Source organism: Excalfactoria chinensis, chromosome 4 (genome assembly GCF_039878825.1).
Source record: "Excalfactoria chinensis isolate bCotChi1 chromosome 4, bCotChi1.hap2, whole genome shotgun sequence".
NCBI lineage: Eukaryota > Metazoa > Chordata > Aves > Galliformes > Phasianidae > Excalfactoria > Excalfactoria chinensis.
In genome coordinates, this window is record NC_092828.1 from 53960640 (window position 1) to 53982335 (window position 21696).

Genomic DNA, 21696 nt, shown 5'->3' on the forward strand with positions numbered 1-21696 from the left:
AAGAAGCAGCATGAGATTCTGTAAGGAGACATCACAGTCTTTTTCAAATGGAAGAAGGCTTTTTGCATTTTTAAAACTGTGAGAAGGAACATGAGAAGGAAGAATTCTGAAATCTCCTCTGGTGTCTCTAAAAGAAGTCCTGGAGTAGAGAGTCTGCAGGTTTAATATCATTTTTACTCGCGCAGTTGGCTGGTGCATCGATAATTAGAGTAATTTTCTTTGTTTTTGGCTTTCTGCAGCTTGCAACAGTCAGTGCCTGACCTGTGAATCAGCTACAGGCTGTACGTCTTGCAGAGATCCAGCTAAGGTCCTGTTATTTGGAGAATGCCAGTATGAGAGGTGTGCTCAGCAGTATTACCTGGATGTTTCAACCAAGACTTGCAAAGGTGAAAATGCAATGCTGATTTAAAGAAAAAAATGCAGGTTTCTTGACTAATAATCTGCTATATTGCAGCATGATGTGTATGAGTAGCCTGCTTTAAAATATGTGTAGACGGAGGGGAGTTGTTCAGTGGCAGATAACTTGTGAGATTTTTACACTTTTCCTCTTTTTCAGCAGTCATCTGTCATATTCTTCAGCCTTCCAGTGAAAAACAAGATTATTGCAAATCCTTCTCTTGTAAATGATTTAGTAAGTGAGCCAGCAAACTTTTTAAGGGTCAGGGCCTGGAATTGATTTAGTCATGGGTCAGCTGAATAATGAGGAAGCTTAGCAGTATAAATCTGTTTTAGAGTGCTTACAGGGCCTTGTGTACTTACCTGCTTCTTTCTGTCTTATTAAATACTGTATCACTGGATCACTGCAAAAATTGAATTTGGAGTGATTTAAAAGACACATAGCTTGAAGGATTTAAAAAACTTCCAAGGAGAATGTTCCATAGTGGAAATCAGTGAGGATAGCATGGTATGTGTGCTACCACCACCATGTGATGATATAATACAAATGAGTGCTTAGTGTTCATTTCTGACTAGCTCTCTCAGTTACGTGAACTAAGTAGCATCATCCCTTTAACACTGCAGTTGTTCGGAGGGGTAGCATAATCTGGTGTTGAATATGTTGGAATGGGGCACTATGCTTTTGCTGGCTCTGCCTTGGACATGCTGTGTGGGCTCATTTCAATGAGTCTTTGTTTCCCCTCTGTTCTTTTTGTCTGTTTGTCTCATCAGCTAAATGCATCTGTCATTAATGATCGATAAAGTCTCTTTCTGTGCCACCAAGATACAAACAGTAGTATTAGCAACCTGAGTAGCCCTTTGGCACAGGTGCATGGTTGGGACTGTTATAAAGACTGAATGGAAGAGACTGCAGGGGCATGTGAAGACAGATCTGATCCCATCTGGATCTGGAGGCTTTCTGCTTTCTAGTTGCGTATTTCGACAGTGAGGGGCAACAGTTGCATTTTATTTTGGTCACAGTCTTTTGAAAGGATGAGATTGATGAAGCAGGGTGGATAATTGTAAGCAACAAACAAAAAGAAGAAATACGTATCCTGTGTATTTCAGTACTAATAATGGTAGAAGTTTGTTTATTTAGTGTATCTTTAACAGTTTTTATTTTACTAAGTTTACTGTGCTAAGATATTTATGTATACAGTGAGCTATTCACCTTAAAGAGGGCTCTGGATGTTTTCTCTTCCAGAGTGTGACTGGAGCTGCAATGCTTGTAAAGGCCCCCTGAAGACCGACTGCCTGCAGTGTATGGAGGGCAGTGTTCTCCACAAAGGAGCTTGTGTGGAACAGTGCCCCACAGCTTTCTACAAGGAGTCAGACACATGCCAGAGTGAGTTCTTGAGTGTTACCACTTACCACTTCTACCAGTGTGTTTCCCTATTGTCTCCAGCTGATGCACATGGAAGATGTGCTCACACATCAGATCTCTCGCTGCTGTCCACCACTTGCATGCCATGGAGCTGGGGACTTTACAGCATAGTCTTCGGAGCAGTCAGACATGGTACTGAGTTCACTCTTTGCATGTGGTTTTTAGGGTGTGATCAACATTGCCTTCAGTGTCACCAATCAAATGAGTGCAGCCTTTGTGAAGCCCCATTTTTCCTCTTGGACACTCAGTGCGTTTATAAGTGTGGGAAGGGATATTATGCAGACCACGCACAGCGAAAATGCATAGGTAAGCAAAGCGAGTGTGATGTGGAGGAGAGGAACCAAGGTTGTAGGCTGTGTTCTGTATACTGTGCAAGGCTGAAGTGAAGAGGAAGCACTTCGATATTGTCTTAACTCACTGATGAGATAATGCAGTCAATCTGAGAATAGCAGGCTGCATCTGTGTTTACATATATGTAATATAGGAGTAATGAGATTCAGTGTAGATACACTGCCCATAGAAACTCAGTATTAAAAATAAATTGTTAGAAAGGTTTCAGTTGTATTTATGGGTTAGGAAGCTGTGTAGGACTTATATATATATATATATATATATATATATATATATATGGAGTACTTTTATTCAAGTTGATAGAACAGTAACTTAAAAGCATGTTTCTTCCATGAAACAGTTCTATGAAATTCCACCTGGAAGATTGTGTCAGGTTCTCTGTAGACAGTGCAAAATGCTGGTCAAATGAGGAAGGAAATTCTCAACAGCCATTTTATCTAAGCAGTCTGTCCATTCCATTTGATTTTGTCAAGTAGGTAATAAACAGTGATGTCTTTATCCTGACCTGGAGGACAGCTCTGCACACCAGTATCTGCACTGTTTTATCTGTGTTTCAGTAGGGTTGTGTTTTCTGTCTAATGCAGCTTGTCCTCGTGGATGCTTGGAGTGTGATAGTGACAGCATTTGCCATCTCTGTGACAGAAGCACCTTTCTGAAAAACAAGATTTGCACTTCTGCCTGTGGACCAGGATTCTATGGCAACAAGTGGACCAGACAGTGTGAAGGTGAGCATCTCTCCTTTTGAGACATCTAAGCTGTCAGGCTTCTAGCGGATATCATAGAATCATAAAATGGCTTGGGTTGGAAGGGATCTCAAGGATCACCAAGCTCCAGCCCCCCTGCCAGAAGCTGGGCTGCCAGCCTCCATATCTCATACTAGACCAGGCTGCCCAGGGCCCCATCCAATGTGGCCTTGAACACCTCCAGGGATGGGGCATCCACAGCCTCTCTGGGCAGCCTGTTCGAGCACCTCACTATTCTCTCAGTGAAGATCTCCAATATCCAACCTAAGTCTTCCCTCCTTCAACTTAAAGCTATTTCTCCTTGTTCTGCTGTTATTTACCCTTGTAAAGAGCTGAGATTTTAAGGCCAGAAGTAATATTCATTCAGGGGCATTTTTGGAATGCTGTTTTGTGGTGACTGTTAAAAGCTGGCAGCTATTATTTTCCAACATGTGCATAATGTTCTCAATGTTGTCTTTACTTAGAACATAGATTCAGTAATGTTTCTTTCTTTTTTGTGTGTTTTTCTTTCTTTTTTTTTTTTTTTTTTAGTCAGCAGGCATCCTTCAGGCTTTCATATAAACAGTACCCTCACAGTAGGGATTGGTGGGGTAAAGCCTCTAGACCTCTCCTTACTGGATGTGCATGATCTGGATGGTGACACAGGACAGCTCTTGTTCCATATCGACAGCGCTCCCTCCAATGGCAGGCTAGTGATGGTGATGGATGGGAAGGAAGTGCAGCTGAGCAAAGGTGACCACTTCAGCTTCAAGGATGTGAAGGAGAATAGAATCCGCTTTGTGCACAGCAGAGAGAAATCCAGGTATAACAGCATGGATACTTTTTCTAAACTCTTGCCTTAAGAAAATTTATATATCTTGAAAACAGGTATTCTTTTGTCTGTTGGAAACATTCTTACAGTGAAGCACACTTTCCACTGCTACCAAATACATTTTCATTGTGTTTTTGAGATACTGTGATCATAGTGGAAACAGTGTGATCATAGTGGAAATGGTGATCCGAAACCCCCTTTATGATGTAAAGGGTAATGGTATTCCATATGCCAGAACTGTGATGCAGGATTCTGTCTTAAACATAACATAGGTTTAGAACTGGCATATTGTGCTGGTTCTTACAACAGTTCCCTGAAGCTGTCAGGAAGATGCTCAAATGTTGTTACTGATTTTCTTTGTAGCATAGCCTGCATTCCAGTCATCATGACTTTGCTTACAGCATGAGCCCTGTTAGTGTTCTGGGACAATTAGCAGCGATTAGCATCTGGCAGTGCAAGCAGGTTGCAAGGAGGCAAATTTCTCTTGCTGCCAGGCAGTGAGCCAGTCATCCTGCCAAATTTCACACTTGATTTACATCACCATAAAGCCTTGGCCCAGACTGATACCCACGGAGTTGCTCTAAATTTCTGCCTGTAGATATTAGGGTGTTCTTTGATCATTGATTTCAGTGAGATTTTCTGGGTGTCCTTCTGATGCTAAGGGTTAGCTTGTGTTCACCAGTTAAAGCAGCATTATGAGTTTCTGTGTCATGCTCTGTTTTTTTACCTGGTAGTCACAATGCGACATGAAGATTTTGTCACGAGGAACCTTATGTACAAAACTCTTGGTGGCATTACTGAAAAATAAATAAGAAACAAAAATGCTGAAGAGTGGGAGCTTCTGTTTCAAAGCTGTATAAGTGACAGTTTTTTAGCTGAGAATTGCTGACATTTGGAATCAGTACTTAATCTTGGAAGCACCATCCTTTGTGGGTAACATTAATTAAAGGGAAATGAGGGTATATTATTTCATAGTTAAAGGTATTCATTGCATGTTGAGACTTTTGTTACTCTTCTTGAAAAAGTTCCATAAAATCAGAATTGCAAAGCCTTTGTCTAAAGCATCTCTTTCTAAGTTAATTATTTTTGCTGAATACGTAATACTGTAAAATACAAATGATATGTTTACTGAGTCCCGTGAGATTACTTCATTTATATTACCTTGTATTTTGGCTTGTTGGGAACTTCTTTAGGAAAGGACAGCTTTCCTTGAGGGTGAGCGATCAACAGTTCTCCCGTCCTGAGGTGATCAACATTCAAGCATTTTCAACACAGGTAACGTAACAGAGCTTGGAAACAACCTTAGGTGTTTTTTATTTTGCCATTTGGAGCCCTGGTTTCTTGCAGTGGTAACAAAAGCGCTGGGCAATACTCAAGCTATTGTTCAGCTCAGGCAGGTGAGACTCAGCTCTCATTTTGTTGAGAGGCAGCCAGAGTAATTTGGAAGAACTGGACTTGGTTAAAGTGACTGAAGAAGCTGTACCATATAATTTTGCTTGTAGAGGGATTGTAGCTGTGCAATCATAGAACCATTATTGGGGAGGGCTAAGGGAGTCTCTACCATTTGAATTATTCTTTGGATCAGCAGATGGTTTACTTCAGTCTCTTACTGCAGGGTAATTGAATGATGATTGATTCTTATGGTAGAGATGCCTTGACAGTCAGTAGCTTTTACTTAAATGTTGTGTTCTAGGATAGCTGGGAATTAAATGAGCAGAAGCTATTTACAGTGTCTCTCTTAAACTGCTCTCAATTTCTAGTTAAGTTGATGGTGCTGTTAAGTGTCCACATCTATATTTATTGTTATTTTAAATCCGTAGCATCATACTGTGGGAGGGCATTGCCCAATATACTAAACAGGAAATACATTCATGCATCATTTTCTGAAGGTAGGCTCCCTAAAAGGCAAGACATGAAGAGGTGTGCAAGATGCACATTTTGAGGGCACGACATTGCAGAATGTGGCAGATGTGCTGGAGCTGCCCAGGCTTAGCTCCTTGCTGACTGCTGATTGTGGTAGAAGTATGTTCACCATGGGCTGGGCTCGCTTGGTGGAGTAGGACTCCACTCCACTTACAATCCTGCCTCAGCATCCACCCTTGCAATGATTAATTTAAGAAATGTTTCTCTTCTAATTATTGCCATCGTGGGTGGATTTGTGTCTGAGAGATGCTATTCTGTGTTTCATGCTGGTTATAGTAAGAATGTAACCAACTGCCCAAAAATATGGTGAGCTGCTTACTTCTTTGCTACATCCTGCACTCTGTATGTGTGTGTGTCCTATTTAATGTATTTAATGTTCTTTAGGAATTATCCTAAGGAAGTTTAGTTAGGTATTAGATATATAATTGCACTGTGTTGCTTTTAATCAGACTCCATGTTAGTCATTCAGTAACTTCTAAATTGTTCTGACTTGACTTCTAGCGTAAAAAAAGCCATGGATTTTGATTCTGTTCCATGTATATTGATCCTGGTTGGTGCTGAAATCTTTTGTTAGTCTAATCTTTTGTTCACCTCAGTAGGACCTCCACCTAAGTAACAGCTGCAGTCACTGCCCCAGAATACATAAGTGAGGTTTAATAATAGGAATTTTGCCTGTCAATGGTTAATAACCCTCATAAGTTGTACGCAGGTGAGATGGCAGCAGTTAGCTCTGATGAACGTTCCTGGCTATTTGACTTTGTCTCTACAGGATCGCCCACCTCCTGAGGCAAGTTATTACTAGTGGCAGATGATGTTTATTGTGATCAATAGAGACTGCAGTTTTGAGTATTGTTGATGGTGAAGAACTAGAGAACTAATTTGAATCAGCAGGAATGTAGACTCTAGCTGGTCTTCTTTCTGGCATGCTGTGAGAAGTCCTCAAAGAAAAATAAGTAGTGGTGGTGATGGCACCCAGTTTAGCTGTATTTGAGGTAGACTTAGTTCAAGACAAGTAAAAGTATGTCCTTCAGCATTAGCTGGTGAACTTATTTCTGCTTAGAAGTATTAATTCAAGCTTTGGCTTCTCAGTTTGGCTCACCATCAGAATTCTTTGCTTCCTTGCTTCCCCCTCTGGAGCTCATTTTAGACAGCCTACATATGCAGGTTGTGGGGGTCCTATTTTCAAGCATCGTAAAGGTATCTAAGTTATGAAAGCTGTAGGCTCTACACGGGGAAAATGTCGTATGTCTCCATCTGTACCCCAGCTTGGAACTTGCTGTTCACATGCACGAATCTTCAGCATGTGAGGTGTCTTGTGTTCTAGGTGGGCCTGCTGACATACATCTGAAATGTAGCCCCTCCAAAATAGTTGAGGTCCCAATTTCCATTTGAATTTCCTTGGATGGTATTGAAATTGACTTGTGTCCCTTGTTTCTTTTCCATGCAGCCAGCAAGGGAATGCAGACTCTGGCTGATAACTAAATTGCTTTCTGTATAAATGTCCTGAGTATTTTGCCTTGCGAAGCCTGCCGTGGCATGAGAATCCTATTTTAATATAATTAAATCAGTCTAAACTGCAAGATATTATTAGATCTTCTTACTGGGAGGGGGAGAAACAGAGAGAATGATCCTCTGCTGCTGAGATAGAGCAGGCTTCTAGAGATGAAGCAAGCTAATTTCCTTAACCCCACTTTTTCTTTCTAGACTCGGTTAAATCACTAAGGTTTAGCAAACAGCTGAGAGCTGCTTTTGTGTTTCAGGCCCCTTATCTGCTGAGAAATGAGGCCCTCCTTGTTCGCAGAGGGGAAATTGGAACTATAACTGACATGTTGCTTGATGTGAGAGATGCTGACAATCCTCAGGATGTCGTGTTGATGGTTTTAGAGCCTCCACGTCATGGTCAGCTGATCAAACCTCCCAGGGACTCAGCTTCTTCAGTCGACATGTTCCACCTCGATGACCTTGCTGGTGGACTGGTACGTTATGCTCACGATGGCTCTGACACCCAGGATGATGCGATTCTTCTGCAAATGAATGATGGGTACCACTTCCAGAACGTCCTCTTCCACATTAAGATCACTCCCAAGGTACATGCTGCGACATAAACCCTTTCAGGCAAATTAGAAATCTGGAGAATTACTGCTAGATCCCTGAAGTATCACTAACCCCATCCAGGCCACGGTCAAAGACAGGAGAAAGAAGTGGGTTGATTAAGGTTTGCAGGAATGCTTGGTTTGCAGCGGGAATGGTTCAGCTCAGGTTGTGCAGCTTCAAAAAGTTAAGGTTTGTATTTCAGAGATTTAAAAATGTAAATATATGTTCTGAAGTTGCAGGTCGGAGTTCTGCCCTGATAAAGGTGATAAGCTGGAGATCGAGTGGATGGAGAGAAAGAGGGCTGGTGAGATGGTCGAACTGTTCCCTGGGCTGGAGTGATGGGAACAGTGAAGGTGCTACTTGGCTGATAGAGGGTGTATCTTGGGTACCTTGGTGTCTCCCAAGATCAGACTCCATTGGAATCTTCCGTCTGATGATTCTGTATGATAAATTCTCCATTGACAGGGCACGGAGACCTATATTCAGTAATCATGAATCAGAATTTTTGTTTCTTACTTTTACTGCAGTTCATAGTTATAAAAACAGCTCTTTGTCTTCCGTATCTGGACATGAAGTGGCACACTGTATTAAATTTTACAGAGCTTACAGCAATAAAATTAGAAGCAGTGGTGCTTTATCTGTCTGTTTTTGGAGCAGCTAACCCCAACCAACGAAACCATGTGTGATGGAGTCTTGAAAAAAAAATAGAGGTGCTGAAGTACTTGCAAGCTTTTCTATTCTGGTATTGAGCTACTGTAATAAAACAGAAGGAAAAAAGAAAACAAACATGCAAACAAACAACTGAGCACTTTCTTATTCCTTAGTCAGTGTGGAACAGTAATAGGAAAAGACCACTTTTAACAGTCTTTATGTGTAGATCTGAGAATTACATGATCTTTGTGTGCTTCCACTCCGTAGAAGGGAATCAGGAGGAAATGCTGTTACCCTTCTTTTGCCCTCTCGGCTGTATTAGGTGTCTTTTGCAGCACTTTGGGCATGAGAATTTTGAGGAAAGTTTACAAGCCCTACTTATGCCTATGTGTAGTTAGCACAAGGAGGGATCCCATTTGGACCCTGAGGGTGCTCCTAAATATGAAAAGTAGTAATTAATGGTAATTAGCGATATGATCCACCTGCAAATCAAAAAGGATTGCTTTACGAGGCTGATACTGAGTTTTCGGAGTCACAGAATAAGAACAGCCCCACCCGTGGTTCCTTTACTCTCATGTGGCCCTGAGCAGTCATGATCAGAGGGACTATAAAATACTTGGACACCATTCTGTTGTTTGTAACTTTGTTTTTTAATTTGCAATTGATTAAGCAGGTTCCTGTTGTAAATGCCAATGAGAGTGAACTGCTGGGTTACTGTTTCTCTCATTAGCCAATTTTATGCTCCCTTGTCTCTCATTATCTTTCCAAGTCTCTCTGTGCAGTGCTTGACTACAGAGGGGAATGAAGCTGGTGACAGAGGTGAGAGTGGAACAGCTTTTAGTATGAGGGTAGAGCTGGCAGACACCCAGCTTCTGCTTCATCCTAATTACCATCTTTGTGAAGTAGCCTTGGGAGCTGAATTGGATGCAGGGTTTCTTTCTGAAAATATATTGTTGAGACATGCCTGCAAAGACCCTTTTTCTTTCCTTGACTTACATCTAGGGATTGCTGAAGAGCCTGGTAGGACCCTGGCTGGAGGAATGGATGTTTGAGGGGTGGTTTTTAAACCAAGCTACTTAACAAAGTACATGAAGCTTATTATAATGTATTGCTGGATGGTTTTATTTAATAAGTCCCGGTGTGAAAGGACATCTCTAGGATTCCTATTCAATAGGCTCAGACAGTATAATTTTCAGACATTAATCCACTGTGGTGAAAGTGCGAAAACATAAAAGGATGACATAACCTTCTAAGAATTAAGAATTAGAGGGTTGTGTCTGTTCACAGCAGGTGCCTAGCCTTCTGCAAGGTGTTTGGGTTTTTTTTAGTCCCTTTGGTTACTGACATCTCTCTTTTCACTATTTACCCCTGTTGAAACACTTCATTTGACCTACTGCAGTCTGAATAGCCAGCCTCTGCTCTGAGTGCTCTTAATAATGATTTGCGCTGCTCTATGTTTCTGTTGATGTTCTTTAACAATTACAGCTTCTGTGAAGTTAATTTGAGGTCTGCGGGTGCTCCATTTCTGGCAGAGAACCACCAGTGGTGCTCCTGTGGGGAATAGTGAGCCTGTGTCCTAGAAAATGTGATTGCAGGCTGTGTACTGTAAGTCAGACGAGGTCAGACAAACTCATATGCGATATGCCTATTTCTTATGGGGTATGGATGCCTTTTCTTCCTAAGAGGCTGTAATGCATGGAGGAAAAGGACGAGAGAGAGCTGTTTCTGGAGTGTGTGTTGGGTTATGTTGAATGGGCAAGTTGTTTCCATTCACTTCATAAAACCTGGGGTCTTGACAGTGTGCATGATCTGCTAAATCTCAGCTGCTTCTGCAGTTGCACTGCAAATTGCAATCATTGCCAGCTGTGGGTTTATGTACATATTTGCAAAGACTGAACTGAAAGACTTGAGTAGTTCTTGGACCACTCTAGGAGATTCAGGTAGGCAGCCTGTAACTCATTTGCAGGGTGCTGCGTCTTGCCCTCCCTGCAGGATGGAGGATGTTGGCCTCCGCAGGCTCTCTGAAAATGCTTTTCCTGAGCAGTGAGTTCATTCATACTCTTAATTGTGTGCTATGGCACCAGCAAAAAACAAAATGAAAAAAACCTGAAGTATGTTGGCAGAGTTGTTTTGACTGGCAGTAGGTCTGGCTTATTTCTGGTTGTTTTCTACAAAGATAAAAAGCAGCCGTTATGCTGCAAAGCTGTTGACCTGATACGGTTCAATATCATGCGGCATTTTAAAATTAATCCTTCAAAGTAAGCACAAACTGAATGGGTGAAAAATGCTTGGCAGACAAATGTCAAAATGGAGCTGTGAAATCATCCTTTAATGTTGTTGTTTTTCTGATAACATTTTTAACCCTTTCAAGTGTCTCCATTGCAGTTTTGGAAGAAAAAAGTGAGTTTTTCATCAGTTCTTCGGATCACACATTATTATGTGGGACAACGATGAGGAGGAAGATGATCACTTAAATTAAGCTGTCAGATTTTGACTGATTATGCAGTTTAGTACAGCCAGTTTCAAGGTGAATCCTCAGGAATCAAGAGCAGAAGTCACACTTCAAGTGTGAAAGTGGGTTTAGAAGAGCCATGGCACTGAAGAGGGTACAGATTTTGGTGGGCTGTCCAACAGAGCATGAGCTTAACGAAGTTATGTAGAGCCCCAAAGGGCTTTAATATAGCCTTTGAATGCCAGAATAGGGGTTAGTGAAGTATATGTCAGTCAGGAAACTATGACTGCATCCAGTCCTGACATTCAGATTTCAAAAATGAAGGAATAATTATTGGATAAAAAATGATTTGGCAAAAAGCTGTGAGAACGATCCCCATTTTCTTTTAGAAAAACATGAGGCTGGTTTTGAGTCTGTTTTTTCTCATGATAACAGGGATGTGTGTGAAGATGCTGGAGGTGCCATGGGGAGATTTTTCTGTTTGTTCTATACGTACAGTGTCTACTTTTAGAAATAAAATAAGGAGAGGTGAGAGGAAAAGTGGATCTCATCAAGGTGCCAGATGCATTTCAAGTGCCCATTGGATAGTGGACACCTTTTTTCCAATGATGATGATAATGAATTTTCCACTGTGCCAAGGAGATAAATTCTGTCAAGATGTGTCAAAAGGAGAGAGAAAGAGGATGGCAGTATAAGACAAAATTATAGAGGCTGAAATTGGGAAGGTGTAGGGTAGGATGCAGGAAATGAAAAGTGGTTTACAGTCAAGGTCAGTCCTGCAGGGTTAGAATTGGGTCCAAGGGATACAGGTGAAAAATGCACATCCATTTCTTGAACAGGCAACCAGGATTGAATATCTAAAAAGCTACAAAATACTTGTTGTCCTTCTCACTTTCGGTCTGTGTCCATTAGTGCAGTATTGGTGACATTCAGCTAAGTCTCTTTGTACTGTCCCTTTCACATGCAGAGTTACAGAAGCCCTCGGCTGGTGACAAATTCCCTGGTCTGGGTGCCCCAAGGAGGCATGCTGCAGATCTCCAAGACAATTCTGCACACTGAGGTACCTGGAGCCCATGACTCTGAAATAACCTACAGCATCATCAAGGACCAGCCAAGACATGGTGAATTTCTTTGGAGTTTTATTATCAAAAAGCAGCTGTAGAGTGTGTTGCTCTTCACCCTGCATGTGTCAAAGTCTCCAACTGCTAAATAAAAGGGCATTGTTTTGGTTATTTCTGGGGAAAAGGATGTTCTTCACAGACATACCAGAGTTGATCCTTTCATGGCATTTTCCCTAAACTAGTTGCATTTGAGGGAATATTTCTTTGTAATACTATGCCGAATAAGTGCCACTAATCTCTGTTTCCAGTTCAGATGCAATGCAAAGCAGTGAAGTGCTATTCTGTTCGGTAACCTGCCCATTTGCAATTGTTACTCTAAGAGTAGTGAAATCTTGGTGAATTTAGTGCCTTGTGAGAGTGGAGTCTCACTCACTGCCAGAAGAGAACATCCCATAACTGATGTCTAGATGAAGAACAGCATAAAGTAGTTTCTATCTCTAGAAACATTTGAGCAAAAGTTTATGTTGAAGAATTGGAGAACTCCCTAAACCCTGTGATGTCTAAAATAATATCTACTAATGGAAGAGGTTGACTCAAAAACAAATTGGTGACATTGACTTTCATATATAATTCTCGTCTCCAAATTCCTTGTGAGAGGCTTTTTCTCATGTCTGAATAATGGCTTGCACAAGCATCCTCCTGCTTAGGACTAGAATATCCTCATGCTAAGGAGTGGAGAAGGTGCTGGCATTTGTGATTGAGATAGAAATTCGGAGAATCTGCATGGAAAGGAGAAGGTGTCGTATGCAGAGGGAAAGGAAATGTAAATGGAAAAAAAGAAATGAGATTTTCCCCATTAGTATCACTGTTTCCTTCTTTAGGACCATGTCGGTACGTAATACATGTTGTACTTTTATGAAATGCTATTGTTAACTTTAATCCGTTGAACTGAATAGAATTAGAGGGTCACGTTAGCAATGTAAGTGCAGTGGTTTTACCTCTTGCTGTAAGGATAGGCTGGTTTCTTTAACAGCTGCCAGTGCCTGTTGGAGACGTGTTATTTTTGCAGTTTAGAAGAGCAGCAATTAATTTGTATTCTCTTCTGCAGATGAAGTACTCTCTTCTAATTTTTAATAAGCATTTACATGAAAACAAGAATTTTTCCCCAAGGAGTTTGTCTCCTGCTGCCTAACCCTAACTAAAATTTATAATCTTGAATTTGTATCACCATAATTATCTCTACTGTAATTAATTGCAATAACACAAATGAGTTTGTAGCTTCAAGTGAGGAATATGCAGTGGAAATTAATGATCTTCAAAGTTTCATCTAAAATGTTATTTCATAGAAAGAGAGGAAAAAAATCAGAAATGCTGGAAATGAATTCTTAATTAAGGAGGGCTTGTCTGTCTGCCTTAGTATTTGACTAATAGAAAAGATATTCATACCTGCAGAAAATGTGGGATGTAAACCTACTCAAGAATTAGCCTCCATATTTCTGAAGACAAGGGTGTGGACAAAGAATGCTGTTTGTTGTTTATTTCAAGACCCTGAAACCCAGCAGAAGGGATATAATTAGGGAAGGAAGTTCCCTGTCCAGATCCCCTCCATTTGCAGTGGTTGACTTGGTTCCCCACAGCTGCTTTTCAGGAAGCAGTTGATGTTTCTAAGGATCTCTTTATGCTGAACCTCGTTTTGTCCCTAGAAGTGGAACTGTTGTCTTCCCCATCTTTCCTCCCAGCACAGAGAATCTTTAATAAAGCTTTGTGACTTGAAAAATAATACTCTCTTCAGGGAGCAGGTGTTGTTAAACCATAAGCTGCTCTGTGTGGAATACGTTCTTAGAAGATGAAATTTCTGAAGCCAATAAAACATGCTATGTGTCCAGTTGCTTTGCAAAGAGGGAGACCACAGTGCCTCAATCCTCTGGACAGCTCTGAAAATCACAACTGCATAATGAAGAAAGATTGAGGGAACTGGGCTTGTTTAGCTTGGAAAAGAGAAGGCTCCGGGGGGACCTCATTCTGGTCTTCGAGTATTTGAAGGGAGTGTATAAACAGGAGGGGGAATGGCTGTTTATGAGGCTGGATAGTGATAGGATAAGGGGGAATGGTTTTAAATTGAGACGGGAGTTATAGGTTAGATATCAGGAGGAAGTTTTTCACCCAGAGGGTGGTGACACACTGAAGCAGGTTACCCAAGGAGGTTGTGGATGCCCCATCCCTGGCGGCATTCAAGGCCAGGCTGGATGTGGCTCTGGGCAGCCTGGTCTGGTGGTTGGTGACCCTGCACATAACAGGGGGTTGAAACTGGATGATCATTGTGGTCCTTTTCAACCCAGGCCATTTATGATTCTATGATATACTTGAAGAAATTGCCTGAGAATACAGGCAACAGGCAACGGATGCTTTTCTGTTTAAAAATAATTTGATTCCAATGAAATGAAGTTCATAAACTATGTAAGCAAACAAAAGAGCTTTTTATTTCTGATTTAATTAAATATTAATTTGTAAGGCACGGAGGCATGCTTAGACTGCCATATGTTCTGATTGTTTCTTCTCTTACTTTGGGAGGGGTGCACAACACACAGGCCCTAACACCTTTGGTGATTTGATTAGCATCTCTAGAAATGGCACATTATATTTAGGGGTTGAATTCCCATGCACCAAAAGCATCAGCTTGGGAAAGTAGTTAGAGCAGTGGATTTCACTGGTGAGAGAATATTAGCATAGAGTTTGATTATAAGGAGGAAACACAATATTTCATATGCAGAGAGCAGATAAATTGTATACAACCAAGAACAGTAAAGACTGGGGAAACATACATTTTTCGACAGGCTGTGCTAACTCCCAAACAATGAAGTTCTGCTGTAAAACAGAAAAATACGCCATTTATTTTGATAATATAGCTCTTTGTCAGGTTTTTATTTTACTTCTGTAAGTGGTCTGGAAAAGCATTCATGCTTTGTGTGGCTCAGCAAAACGGATGACCATGGTTTTCATGCTCTTCTTTTGGTGCACTTTTTAGATTAAAGATGTTTGAGTATCAGTAGTGACATGAAAATCCTTGTGGGCACATGTGAGGAAAGCTGATAACCAGTGGGATGTGCACCCATCCTGCACTCCTCTTATATCTGCAATGATGCCAGTGACGTCTCAGCCCAGCTGAGAACCCGTTTCTCAATACAGAAATCAGAAATAAGCGGAATGTTAGGGATACAAAAGTTGCACCCCCTTTGGAGTAGGAGCTACTCACCAGGGCATACAGACTTTCTGTACAGCCTATGATACAGAGGGTTTTTTCACTCCGTTGGTTCAAGAGCTCTGCAATTGAATATTTCTGTTCAGAGAAGTCTGTTGAGGATATTTTTTGGCATAATAAGTACCCAAAAGAGCTAGAAAAAAAGCTGACCTTGAAGAAATTAGTATGCTGTATTCTGATACTTAAGTTGTATCCTTGAGGGGAAGATGGATAGTGTGCTGCGATGCTTTTTAACCCTGATTGTGTCTCACTTCTCTCGTCCCTTCACAGGAGCTCCAAAGAGTGTTTTTCTGCTCAGTTTATCAGGCAGGCAGATCTCAAGGTTGACATGTGTTGCTCATTGAGCAGAAATACACTTTGGAAAAGTGAACTTGCAGATCCTGTTCTTTGCTTGGCCATGTATTTCTCCTGTGTCCTTGCACAAGCTGTTTAAGCTGCCCTTTGCTGAGATAGTAAATAAAATTTCCTTGTGTAACCACAACGTTGGAAGTTCATTAGTGATTTTTAGGAGCTTTACTGCAGTATCTTCTAGTCAATCTAGATGGAAAAATTAAAAAGTAGAGTTGGTGGGCATTTGTCTTTGGATGCTTGGTAGTTGGTGAAAGGGCATTATCTTCTTGTTTTCTCATGAGTTGTGCCCTGAATGTTCATCTTTGCTTTGCCAGGTGAAGTGGTGCTTCTGGTCCCAATGCCAGCAGATGGCCCAGCAGAGTCATGGCAGCTTTTGCCTGATGGAAGAGCAGCCTCACCTACAACCACTTTTACCCAGCAGGACATCAACAATGGCATCGTGTGGTACAGGCACTCTGGAACTCAAGTAGAGAGTGACTCCTTCCAGTTCCAGGTACTTCTCATCTTATTCGCAGAGAAGTTCTGTGGGCATTTTTATGCTTATGTACAGACTTATGTGATGTAGGTGTGTGGTGTTGATGAATGTATGTGCATGAGTTTATGTACCAGGGAGAATACACTCCAATACTATATTCCTGTTCTTCTTTGTAATGTGATATCCCCTATTCCCCCGCTTTCTTTGAGATGAGGCTGGTCCCAGAGGAGGAGGGAGAAGAAGGTATGTGGTTTCAAATGGCCATGTGTTTGGTTGTCCTTGGGATCCTCTGGCTGGGTAACAAATCTGCATGAGGAAATACTTGCAGAAGTCCTCTGGCCTATGCTCTCCTAGGGTATTCCTGAAATGCAGACCTTTGTGAAAAGGCTTCTGCATATGAGATATCTTACTGTAGCTCATACCTTTATGTTGGGCTTTTTGTGTATCAAGCAGTAGGTTTGACTCCTTGGTACTATATGGTAATCATGGTACGCTTTCCTAAAACCCGTAATATTTGCTCCAGGTGTATTGACTATTTGCTGTTTGTTTTTTTTATCATGTTTGTTTTGTAAACTCCAACACCAAGCAATCCTCCTGATTTCTGCATTGGTTCAGTTAATCATTAATTTTTTCCCTGCAGTACTTCCTCTTGCAAGCAGACAAAAAGATACAAATATTCTCCAGCAGATGTAACACTAAAATAAGTCCCACCTCCCCACAGTTTTAATGGACAAAAAAAATCTTCAGATTGGTCCTTTCTGTTTGCATGGAAGGCATAACAACATCCCATAATGCCCAGCCAACGTGAACACTTGTAGGCACTATTTTTTACATCTGGCTTAAAACTCAGAAGGTATTACTGTAGCACTAGAAAAGCAATTAAGGTAATTTCTAAAATAATTAACATAAGTGATAATGAGGAATTTGTGAGTGTCGATGTTGAACAAGCTAATCTGTAGCTTAATTGCCATGTTCTTCTTACAGAGTATGCATTTTGTATGAGTTAAATGTTTGATTTTAATGTCTTGGAACGGTAGCAGGAATTGTACAGACAGCCCTACTGAGAGGGAAAGCTGTGGTTACCTGGGTGATATCAGGAGGCTGTAACACATCTGAGCCTTCAACTATGGACTCTGAGGCAGCTCAGAAGCAGCAGACGTAGTCTTCATTGGTATTTTGATAGTTAATGTTCAGGTGACGAACTCAGAAGAGGTCCAGCAAATGGTTAAAATAACTGTATTCAAGTCAGCAGAGCGTTCTCAAGCATTTTCTTGAAATTGTGTGCTGAAGTCAGTTTGGACTCACAAAGGGCTCTGTTGAAATCAAGTGTGGGCTTCTGTACCTGCTGACAGATAAAGCTGTAACTCAGGCACTTGTTTCCCAGGGTTGCTGTGAACATTTGTGGGCATATCCCTATGGAATAGGGTTTCGGTTCCTGAAATTTTTACAAATGTAGTACGATTTGCTTCATACATTGTCACTGTGAGTTTATTATGGTAAGCTAGATGCAGGTGACTTAATTTTGGGGTTGGAGTGGCATGTGAAAAATCTTTATGGGTCTTTCTGAAACATGAGCACAGGCTGTGCTGGAAGATATTGGGATCACAGGGAGTCACTGCCAAGGTGCCATTGTTGGAAAGCCAGCACAGCGGGTTGTCATTTTGGGGGTGGGAAGATGGTTTTAAAATGCGTTGTTTGTTTCCTGTTCTCATGATGAAGGATTCTACTAAAATAAACACCCAGCTGAGGTAAAATCTGGCAAAGTGGAAGAAATGTCCAGCACAGGTGGGAATGAGGTGGGGGGTGGGGGGTAGAGAACTGGTGAACAGACTGTAGAGGCAATAATGGAGAAACTAATACTTATTTAAAAGCTTTACTTCCCTACAACACCAGGTTGGTATGCCCTGGAACAGTTTGTCTCTTCACAGATCTGCAGAAGAGAAGAAAATAAAGAAACTGGTCTAGAAATGCAGTTGTGTCCTCCGGTAGGTTTCCATTCATCTAATCTTCCTTTTGCAGGTGTCCAGCTCTGCCAGTCCACAAGCCAGCTTGGAAAGCCACATGTTCAACATTGCTGTGCTCCCACAAACACCCAGAGCACCTCAGCTTTCCCTTGGCTCCTCTTTGCACATGGCTGTAAGTGTGTGCTGACACTACTGCTGCTATTTTCCATGTTTATTGCTGCAGTGCAAAGTGACCAAAGCCTTACATCAAGCAGTAATAGCTGAATTCTTGCATTTGCTGTTGTCCACACTATCGAGGTTGATTGGAATACCTAAATCCAAGGGATGAGAGATGTGTGCACCACATAGATAACTAGGTAGAAATGGGAAGAAAAAAGCCAACATCAACAAAAAAACCGTGGATAGGCTAAAAGTGAAAATGGTTGGGAAAAAGAAACTACAAAAAACAAGTTGAAAAACTCAATATTAGAAGCAATTAATTTATAGACTTGAAAGGAGAGGAAAAGGATAAAATATTTTAAATTTTTATTGAATTGCTAGCATTTTCAAAATACTATTTCCTGAAAAGCCATTAAGAACAGCCAGAATGAAGACTGTGGTTTAGAGAGACTGCAGTGAGTAGATCTTTCCAGTAATTTCACTGCAGACTTTATGTACCTGAGCACTAGCCCTTCTACATCAGGAAGTTTTCGTTTGTCGTTATGATGTAAGGAACACAGATTGTAATGCATTTGGAAACTATTCAGGCGAGCCTTGTTGTATCTACATCTGTGGACTGAACTGCCTTATCTTGGAGCTTTGACTCAAGAAATAACCATTTTGATAGCAACAGTGCCTCTAACTTAGTCATTTCCCTGATTGTGTTAATTTCCAAGTCTAGAGTTGGTTTTGTTAGCCCTACTACTTCAGCACATGCCTTCTCCACATGCCCTCATCACATACGCAGGAGAAGTCTAGCTTTCCTTTCCCTGCTCTTCTCTTTGAGGGATACTATGTGCCTGGGCTAGAGGAGGGTATGTGGCTTTGCCAGGAAAGACCAAAGGAAGCAATGGGAGAGGAATTAGTGAAAATTCCATGACACAAAGGCCTTGTCAGGTTTTTAAATAGAGTTGACCTTTCACAGGCACTAATAAAACACGTTCAGATTGCTACTTGGAGCAACAGCCAGCAATGTGTCTTTCTTCTTTTGACTCTTTGTTGTTACCGTTACTGGTACAATTGATGGGAGAGGTGTCTGACTAAGCCATGCTGTGCTGGATTTTATAGCTAATTACACACCACAAAATTCAATAGTGCCATAAAACACATTCTACTGAGGGACGCCTCACAACCTGCAAGCCCTACCTGCGGGAGAGACAAATAGGCCTTGAAGGCAACTATGAAGAAACCATAATCTTAAATCTTTTCATCATAAAATTGCATTTGCTTGCATCAGCATGATTGAGTTCTGTTCATCCATCTTCAGACTCCTTTAGAATTAGTCTGTCTTCAGCTGAAGAGCAAGCACAGAACATTAAGTCTTCCCATACCTGTAAACCTTGTCTCTTTGAGTATCCTTCCAAGAAAGGTCAGAGAAAAATTGATGACACTGTGGTAGATAAACTGGGCAAACATCTGTATTATTTCTTTTTCACTCATGTTACCTGTTTCCACCACACTGATACCATTGTTAACAGGAGCCTGAGCTACACACTAGCTGAATGCAGACAGAGATTGGGTTTCTGAAGGAGACAGTTTTTGTAAGCATCTGAAAAGGAAGGTTCTTGCTTCCTGAGGTGGCATAAAAGGGACACCACCGATACTTTGAAGCCTGTAGTTTTTGCACGGAGGCTGTGTATAGCCATGTTGATATCACAAATAAACGTCACAGCTCTTGGTTCCAGTTATAAACGTGACTGTCTCACATCTAAAATGGGTTGTCAAGCTTTTATTTACACAACAGACATTCATAGATTAGGCTGTGGTTTCTCTTCTGATGTGTTTGCGTGAAAATACTGAAGAGAAATTAACTGATGGTTTCGTGACACTTGTGATGTTTTGAGCTGTCGTCAGGGAACCCTACCTTCCCTCAGTGTCCATACTGGGTCCCAAGGGTCACAGGACCATAGAATGACAAGTTGGAAGGTACCTCAAAGATCCAACTCCCCTGCTGTGGGCAGAATTGGCAGCCACTAGATCAGACTGCCCAGGAATCCATCAGGCCTGTCCTTGAACACCTCCAGGTATGGGGCATCCGCAGCTTCTCTGTGCAGCCTGGTTTGCAGGATGGGACACAGGTTTGACAGGTGGACTTACAGGCATGAAGGTGTTGGGATTCAGTGAGCTGCTCATGATGTGATGGGTGGAAACCTGTAATTTGTTCCTGAACCTGATTATCTGATGTTCCAACAGAGGTGAATTAATTGTACCTTCCCTAATTTGGCTAGTACTCCCCATATTTTGTTAGTGATTATGACATGAGATTGATATTTTTCATACTCAGCTGGACTACGTTTAATTTGGTGATTTCTCGTGGCCATTATTTCTGCAGGGTTAAGGTTCATAAACTTTTGCAAGTTAACTGCTTTTGTCCACTTAGGTCTATTCATACAACGCCATAATTCTTGTAACACACTGCCCACCCTTGACTAATGATAATCTTGTAATGGAAAGATCAGGACATTTTTAGACAGGCTTAAAACAAAAAGGAAAGCTCAGATTCCTCTGTATTTGTATGGAAATGACCAAAACACTTTCAAGATTTCTTTTAGGAGCAAATCCAGTCCAGCCACATCAGAGCTAGAAGAGTAGGTAGGCAGTGAATTATGCCTTTGTCCAGGGAATGTTTGATCAAAACAGATTTTTCTTTATCTGTTCTTAGTTACCTTAGGCAGAAAAATGAAACTTCTCTACCCGAGGTGATCCAGCATCTGCAGGAGACAGAGTGCATTAAAAATGCTGCCACTCTCATGGACAGTCTGAAAGTGGGGGCAAGATTGTAGTAACAGGAAGGAGGAGGCATTTGCTTCTTATTTTTCCAAAGTTATAAGCCCTTTCTAATTCCACAGTAAGGGGTAGGCCTGCTTAGTGACACTTGCTGTTGAGCATTATAGTACTCAGCTTCTGTGTTACACGTTCAGTTTGGATTTTAGATGAGCTGAAAATGAATTTAGATGTCCCTAAAAGCAGATTTGACTTACTGTTAAGCTTTATTTTCCTCTGTAATTTCACCCCAATTAGTCCCTGTTCTATAAAAGTTTGAGGAACGTGGTAAGGGTTCAGCTCATCTGTTCTTTATCAGTTTAGTGTCTAAGAGCCAGGCGTTTGCATTCAAAGTCTGTCTTATCTTTTATAGTAATGCAGATTCTCTCTTGTTGTATTTCTGACTGTCTTTCCATGTCTCTGGTGTTGATGCTGTTGCTCTAATGTGTTTATTGAGGTGCTGGAGGACCGCGTGACAGTGATTGAGCCCCATCACCTCTCCTTTGTAGACCCGGAGATTCCCAGTGAGAAAATCCTGTTCAACGTGACTGTCCCTCTGCTTCCTGGCCAAGGCAAGTGTACCTATTCAGAACATGGCAGCTTGAATTAATTGGTATGCTTCTTTGAGCACATTTTATCGTTCTGTGAAAGCATCTGCTAAACTATTTGGCCTCCTTCATTAGCATTCTAACATCTTGTTTCTTTGGCTTGTTTAGGAGTACACTGCAGTGCACAGACATTTTTCTTACAATTGTCTGGAAGACAGTGAATGTTGCACTGT

At 41.3% G+C, this 21696-nt stretch overlaps 1 protein-coding gene across 4 annotated transcripts in view; it reads left to right on the forward strand.

The window, feature by feature from the left end:
• FRAS1 (Fraser extracellular matrix complex subunit 1) overlaps positions 1-21696 on the forward strand; it is a 157887-nt gene that overhangs the window by 99190 nt on the left and 37001 nt on the right. For 3 of the 4 annotated variants that reach the window (XR_011903541.1, XM_072336480.1, XM_072336482.1), the window contains exons 22-32: positions 240-386; positions 1640-1780; positions 1985-2125; positions 2755-2895; positions 3445-3715; positions 4918-4999; positions 7408-7734; positions 11812-11965; positions 15830-16008; positions 18010-18126; positions 21373-21487. Coding sequence is in view for 3 of the 4 variants with exons in the window: in XM_072336480.1 (XP_072192581.1) it covers positions 240-386; positions 1640-1780; positions 1985-2125; positions 2755-2895; positions 3445-3715; positions 4918-4999; positions 7408-7734; positions 11812-11965; positions 15830-16008; positions 18010-18126; positions 21373-21487 (1815 nt within the window). In the remaining variant the exon portion in view is untranslated. The remainder of the gene's footprint in view (positions 1-239; positions 387-1639; positions 1781-1984; positions 2126-2754; positions 2896-3444; positions 3716-4917; positions 5000-7407; positions 7735-11811; positions 11966-15829; positions 16009-18009; positions 18127-21372; positions 21488-21696) is intronic. The other variant, XM_072336481.1, reaches the window with a different exon arrangement.